The 7434-nt window shown below is 39.5% G+C and overlaps 1 protein-coding gene across 1 annotated transcript in view; it reads right to left on the bottom strand.

Annotated features, from left to right (window-relative positions):
• Nucleotides 1-2407: 2407 nt before the first annotated feature.
• Nucleotides 2408-7434, bottom strand: part of LOC139766101 (nephrin-like) — a 218965-nt gene continuing 213938 nt past the window's right edge. The window contains 1 exon segment of the mRNA XM_071694261.1: nucleotides 2408-6176. Coding sequence (XP_071550362.1) covers nucleotides 5632-6176 — 545 coding nt within the window. The 3' untranslated portion in view covers nucleotides 2408-5631.

Below are 7434 nucleotides of genomic sequence, written 5' to 3'. Positions count from 1 at the left end.
TTTTTTTTTCAGCTAACATCATACATTTAGAAAAGTGCAGAAAATATGTAATGAGAGAGTTCTGGTATTGCATGTAGAATGAATAATTCTACAAGATGAAGGTTTTTGTGCTAGGATCATATTACATTGATCACTGAATGTAGATCACACACAGACATGTACATATATATATATATATATATATATATATATGTATATATATATATATATATATATATATATATATATATATATATATATATATATGTATGTACGTATGTATATATGAATGAACTGCACATGAACGCGCACTTTCATAGAACATATAAACCTCCAACTGCCAGGATCGAACCCAGGACACCTGTGTAGCGCTCCCGCATGTTATGGAGGGGTCCCGGGTTCGATCCTGGCTGTTGGAGGTTTGTCTGTGATATAGATGATCAAGGCTGCACATATGTAACAGGGGAGTGTATCAGATACATCTTTTTCCTCCATGTAAATACGGCTGAAGCCGCCTTCATGCAAGCATACACAGGGGCCGGATACAACAGACAGTCTGCCTGTGAAACGCAAGACAATCTTAGGTATTAAGGAAACCCAGATGGTGGCAGGTGACCGAAGTGGAGTAAAGAAACTTAGACGAACGTAGAGGTAATACAGTTCTTTTTTATATATATAAGTCAATGAAATGCACATATAACAGCTAATTACACGGAGAGGGAATCTATTCTGTATCCTGTATATAAAGGGTCTGTATTCTGTACATAAAGAGAACTTCTATTCTGTAGACATACGGTCTGGAGTTCTGTTCATAAACAGACTGTATCCCAGACATGAACAGAGCAAGATTTATACTTAACAGGTAATAAAGAACTGAAGAAGACGATATATATGCTCGTATTGCGGATCGAAACTTTTAAAGTTTCAAGAAGAAAATAAAAAGAAAAAAGGAATACAATGAAAGGAAAATTTTTTACCAAGAGTTGAGAGAAATGGTTGAAGAATTGATTGATGACGCTCTTGTGTTCACGCATTTGACCAATGGATGGATGGCGAAGGTTAGAAAACGAGATGTAGGATATTATGAGTCAATTATATAACCACAATATTGAGACTACGTCTTGCGTTAGACTGGGTAAATTCTAGGTACCAAAAGCCAGATGTGGTGAAGGTTCCTACTAAGGCAAATAATATTTTGATTGACTTCCATCAAAGGAGAACATTGGAAGGTCTCGGGTTCGGTTTATATAAACATGAAGGTAATAATCCAAGTTTGGACGGAATACCTTTCGGAAAAGGCGAATATATATGAGGAAAAACTTGAGGTGAACTGAAGGTGAAAACCTGTTTCTTGAAAGGGAGTCTTGGTGGGAAGTTAGAAGGATAGATATCGGTATGGGATAAAGATTATACGTAACTAAAGATACTGGTCTTAAAATGGAGTATAGCTGGGTTGATGCTGAGGTGGGATATGGGTCAAGGATTTCTAGTTTGTTGGAGCAAATATGAGATTCTCAGTTTTTGGAGGAAGTTCCTTGGTTATCTGGGCTTACGGCCCATTAACTACTTGGGTGATTAAAGATCCTCAAGGTCAAGTTATAACCACTCATCGGAAAAAAAGATAACTCAAACGCCTTCTTCAGGTGTTCGAGATGGTGCAAAGACCACTAACGCTCTCAGTGTATGCAAGAACCTTGGTTCGAAGTGTATAGCGAAACTCTATTTGTGACTACATGCCACACAATCGCTGCGAGGTTAGAGAGAGAGAGAGAGAGAGAGAGAGAGAGAGAGAGAGAGAGAGAGAGAGAGAGAGAGAGAGAGATAAGGGGGGCATAGATAGATACAGACAGATAGATGAGTAGATAGATAGATAGGTTGATAGATAGATAGATAGAGAAGCAGATAGATGAAGGGAGAGAGAGAGAGAGAGAGAGAGAGAGAGAGAGAGAGAGAGAGAGAGAGAGAGAGAGAGAGAGAGAGATTTTCAATGACATCTCACACGAGATAGCCACAGTGATGTTTCCAAGAGTGAGATAGCTGCAGTGATATCTCCTAAAGTAAGATAGCCACAATAGTATCTTTGTGAGCAAGATAACCACAACGTTATCTCTGTAGTTGAGATAGCCACAAATATAGTGATTCATGGCATCAAGACTTGTAAATGATTGGTTTTGCTTTCGAAAACACGTTTGACTGCTTTATGGGATTCTTGCTTTTTTAATTTTCACGGACACTCATCATCCAGATATTCAAATGAGACTATGGCATTGCTGTAACCATTATGTTCATTTTTTTTTCTTGTGCAAATAGCATTCTCGAAATTCTAACAAAGAAAAAACGAGAAACGTAGTTCAGATATATATATATATATATATATATATATATATATATATATATATATATATATATATATATATATATATTATATATATATATCCTTCCTAGCTCACTTAGAACTCATTGCTTGTGGCGACGATAATTAATCTACACCAACCATTGCCTTTAGATCGTGTCTTACTAACACTTGAAATATTTGATATGTTTGAACAGCCTTCCACTGCAGTGAAAGCTCAATGACCCACTTGGAAACCTTTCTTCAGTGTTAGAAGACAAGATATGCACTCTGTGGTAGTCATTCATTCTTGGCAAGGTTTACCATCTTGCATTCTTCGTGTGTTTTCCAGAACCCCTGGAAATCTGCTGGAATACAAAGGTAGGAGACTGTATATGAAAGAATTGATGCTCCAAACATACGATATTTAAGTTCCCATCTTGGAAATTTATGTCGAGACGTAACACAAGAAACAGTAAGTCTGTAGCTTGAACTGGAAAAATCAAAACTCTTGGAGAAGTTACAGTTCCAGCAGAGGCACTAGAACTTGTCTACCACTGTCAAGTCCGGCATACAGGAAGGCCAGTTCCAGTGGTATAAACAGGTCTGTTGAAAAAACCTTGGCAACCATTCTTTGGTTTCCAGACCTGATCCAGATGCGAGCAAGACCTGGAAAGAAGGAATCATTAACATTCTTGGATGGTGAGTGATGGCTATCATGGAATGCCTCACCCTCATCTCATTCACCGTGAGTAATGCCACTGTACTCACCCTTAACAGCGAGGTGATACCGCTTGAAATTGGCTCACTTACTCAGTACACCATCCAGCCTCCAGGGAATAGAGGAAGGTATACATGGCCTCCAAAAAAAAGACCATCAATTGGTGTATCCAGCCTCCAAAGACTAGTGGCTGGTTTATCCAGCTTCTAAAGACCATAAGAGCTGGTGCATCCAAACTCCAAAGACCAGGAGCTGGTTCAGCCAGCCTCAAAAGACCAGAAGCTAATTCACTTAAACTCCAAAGGCCAGATACGTGTTCATCCAGCTTACAAAGACTAGTATCGAGTCTTTCCAACCTCTAAAGACCTGCAGCTGGTGCACCCAGCCTCCAGAAACTCTTGGCTAGCGATTGTCGACTCCAAAGACTAGTAGCTAGTGCACCCAACCTCCAAAGACTCTTGGCTGGCGACTGTTGACTTCAGAGACTAGTAGGCAGTACATTCAGCCTAGAAAGACCAGTGACGGACGTCTCCAACACCCAGTGGTCTTGTTCCTGAAATGACTTTCCCAAACATTGGAGACAAGCAGGGTGCACCTCCCTCTGCAACAGAAGATGATCAACTTGCAACTTGCAACCGAGTGGAGAAAACCTTTCTACCTGCACCTTTCCTTGGATGGCGTAAACCCTGTGCAATTAGCAATTGTTATCACCAATTAATCATCATTAGCCAAAGTGGTTTATCACACCCGCAGTAAATCCAATATTCATTCATTTACAAATGAAGAAAAAATATCAAGAATTCGCAAATAAAAGTTTAAGAAATAATGTTCAAACTCTTAGCCATATATGAACATTGTATATGTTGTTATACATCAGTTATTCACAGAATTATGAACATTGGTTCAATGAACATTTCCTTCATCACAAGACTCGCTTTTCGTCCTCTGTGTATTTATCATAATTGTAAGATCTGATGCAAAGCTTACATTAACATCTGATTTGATATCACCTTGACCTAACCTAATGTAACCTCCCGCTGCCCAGTTTTCTATCGATACAACAATCGTGTCGAGTACTCTATACAAATACGTTGGTTCGACCCTCTTCGTAACATTCGCTTAATGTAGACATACATTAGCACCACGTCCCCCTTAACTTAACCTACCTTACCCTAACTTCACATACAGTAGCACCCATATTTCTTTGTCCTTATATATTCATAATATCGTTATGTCAACACTTCATAACACCTATGTCTTCGTTTTTCCGACAACATTCTCTGGTCAGATATCTTGTTAGATGTTCTAGATAAGCGAGTGAACCATGATTATCATGGCAATACGCATCCTGTAAATGATTTACAGCCACAGTTCACGTATTGATATTCGCGCTGTGAGATGTTTTACATATATGTCAGTCGAACAGTACGACCTGAGAGACATATCTGCAATGACATGTTCTTATACTTCATCATCTTTCTGATATATTCAGGGATCAGATGCGATTTTGTTTGGAGGTTTTCCAATCCTTTGTTTGGAGGTTCTAGTTTTCCAATCCTCACTCATGATATAGAGTAAAGAATTATAAATTCGTAAGTGAAATTATCAAACTGTAAGTTACATTTTATATATATATATATATATATATATATATATATATATATATATATATATATATATATATATATATATATATTCTCTCTCATTATTCGTTGATAGTGACAGCTTTAGATGCCCTTGGCATTTAAAGTTAAAACTCTTGTACTAATTTTTCCGTCAAAAATATATGCAAACTATGAGCTCTTGTAGAAATTCCAATATACTCTGCTGTGAAAAATATAGGATATACTTTTTCCCTGCCTCAGAGGCTATGGCGCTAAATAGCAGTGCAAGACGATCTCTCTTCTCGTCATTACTTGCAATTATGAATGTAATTAAAGAAGGTAATTTTATTACTCGTCACTGAATTACCTTAAGATAATCTATGTCTAATTACCTAAGTGACTGATTACACTTTATCTCGACAGTCATGTATCACAGAAGGTCTTTATTACTGTACAAATATGTATGATAATGAGTAAGGGAGGTTCGAACGAGTGGAAAATGAAAAATGAATATATTATGGTTTCTAGATAACTATTAAGAGATCAGATAGAAAACGATCTGGATGGCCGGAAAGAAGGAAATGATAGAAAACATAAAGAACTTCGTAAAGTAGAGAACAGGAGGGTTCATGAAAAACAAGCTGAGTTCAAGTCAGGAGAGAACAGAGGATATGATAAGAGAACAAGTAACACTCAGAACGGCCCAGAGCTGAGGGAGTTATGGAGAACAGATATCGTTCTGCACAGTAGAGAACCACAGAACGGATAGAAAACGTTAAGCAGTGTTCCCAGACAGAAGAAACCATCAGGACTGAACGAGAAAAACCATCAAAAAGGAATCACTGGCTTGTAGAAACCATGTGTACCCAAGAAAACCCCATTCTTAAACTCCTCTCTTCATACATATCAAGAAAAAAAAACGGGTTAGTAAATATGTTATTAACTGCTAAACCAACTGGTCATAATTTGCCACACTAGAAGCCTTATCTTATCTTTTATCTGTCGCTGTAGGTCGTGAAGATCTCGCTACTTGGGCTCCTTCTCGCGTCCTGTTCTTCCCTCGTTCTCTGGGGCTGAAGAAGGACTCCTTCGTCTGGCGACGGGGCCCTTGAGGGAGAGGGCGTGCCGCTCACTGGGGAGTTATGATGGGACCTCCCACAGCTGGGGAGTTCCTCCTGCGACTCCTCCAAAAAGTCCTCCATTGTCCTTGTAGTCTCCCGCCCTCCAAAGCCCTGGGGTGGATTCGCAAAGCCCCTTAAGGGTTCGTGATGTGAACTCCCGCTGTAGCCGGAAGACCCACTGGTCTCCTGACGGCGGGCGGCGTCGTGTACGTGGAAGTTGTACCCTCCCAGGTCGTACGACGGGACGTGGAGGTGGTGGAGGAGGTCGTGCGACGCCAGATCAGGAGGGTCGTATCGGCGGCTGGTGGTGGGGAGGAGGTCGTGCGAGAGGCGTCGTCGTTGCAGGCTCGTGAACTGAGAGGGGTTCGAACGGCGCTGTCGGGTGCCCAGGGTGTAGTAGCCAGGGGGGTTGCCTCCTTCTACAGGGGTGGAAACAGAAGTAGATTAACTTAGGAAGTCGTCAGTAGCTTCAGTAGTTTCATATACCCAGGGATACACAGTTTCATATATGCGTCATATACCCAGGGATACACAGTTTCATATATGCTTCATATACTCAGGGATACACAGTTTCATATATGTTTCATATACCCAGGAATTCCCAATTAGTTTCATATATGTTTCACAAGTATACTTAGTATATTACTACCAGTTTAAAGACGCTTCATAACTATACCTAGAATTCAATGTTGATTTTATATATTTTTCACAAGTATACCTCTATTAACCAGGTTTATATAGGTATCAAAACACTTATAGAGACACAGGGATGCAAGTATAGCAGCGGGACTCGCTCTATATATCATACATATATCATTCAAGCAACACAAACGCAGGAACTCACTCTCAGTTTCATATATGCCATATAAGTAAGCCCAGGGACTCGCTATCAATTTCGTGTGTTTCGTGAAAGTAATTACCGAGGCAAATTACTTTCCATTTCGTCTGCTTGTCACCGCCTTCATGGACATGTAGGGAATCACTGTATGCTCACAATTCTAACCAGAACTCACTCTGGCCAAGATCTACATATGTGCACATAAAGTAAAAGTCTCTCATGCAGAGACGTTCCCATGGAACCATTAACAAGATCCTTGCATTACCATTAGATAAATGACTGCCATGCGTACATTGTCTGCCGTGCACAGAGCCTTACATGTGCACATTGAAAGCCACGTACACACAACCATGTACACATTTAACTCAGGCAATGTATATTTAGCATTGTTCTGACATTCTGTCACTTGTAAGACTTGTAAAATCTACTTAATAAAGTTATCTATCTAGTTAATCAAAGGCATAGTAGAAAGAAAAGACCGGAAAAAATATACCATTTCATATAATGTAGTATAACGAAATCATATATGAAGATAATGTGTGCAAATTGATTTATGCTTTCAAACTTCGTGAAACGACCAAAGGATCGACATATTACGTAACCTTTTGTGTATTGAGAATTTTCTGTGATATTCAATTGTCGTATATTGTATTGTGAATATCGGTAGGTCTCTCATTGGCTATTTGCTGTATTCGCTGACTGTAACGGTGCTGACTGTATCGGTGTTGACTGTAACGTGTTGACTGTAACGTTGCTGAATGTTACAGTGCACATATGCATATCAGAACTCCAACACACACACACACACACACACACAGAGTTATATCCATGGGCCAACA

Source organism: Panulirus ornatus, chromosome 57, assembly GCF_036320965.1.
Source record: "Panulirus ornatus isolate Po-2019 chromosome 57, ASM3632096v1, whole genome shotgun sequence".
In the NCBI taxonomy this organism is placed as follows: Eukaryota; Metazoa; Arthropoda; class Malacostraca; order Decapoda; family Palinuridae; genus Panulirus; species Panulirus ornatus.
The sequence above is the reverse complement of the archived record's forward strand: the minus strand, read 5'-3'. Positions and strand labels throughout refer to the sequence as shown.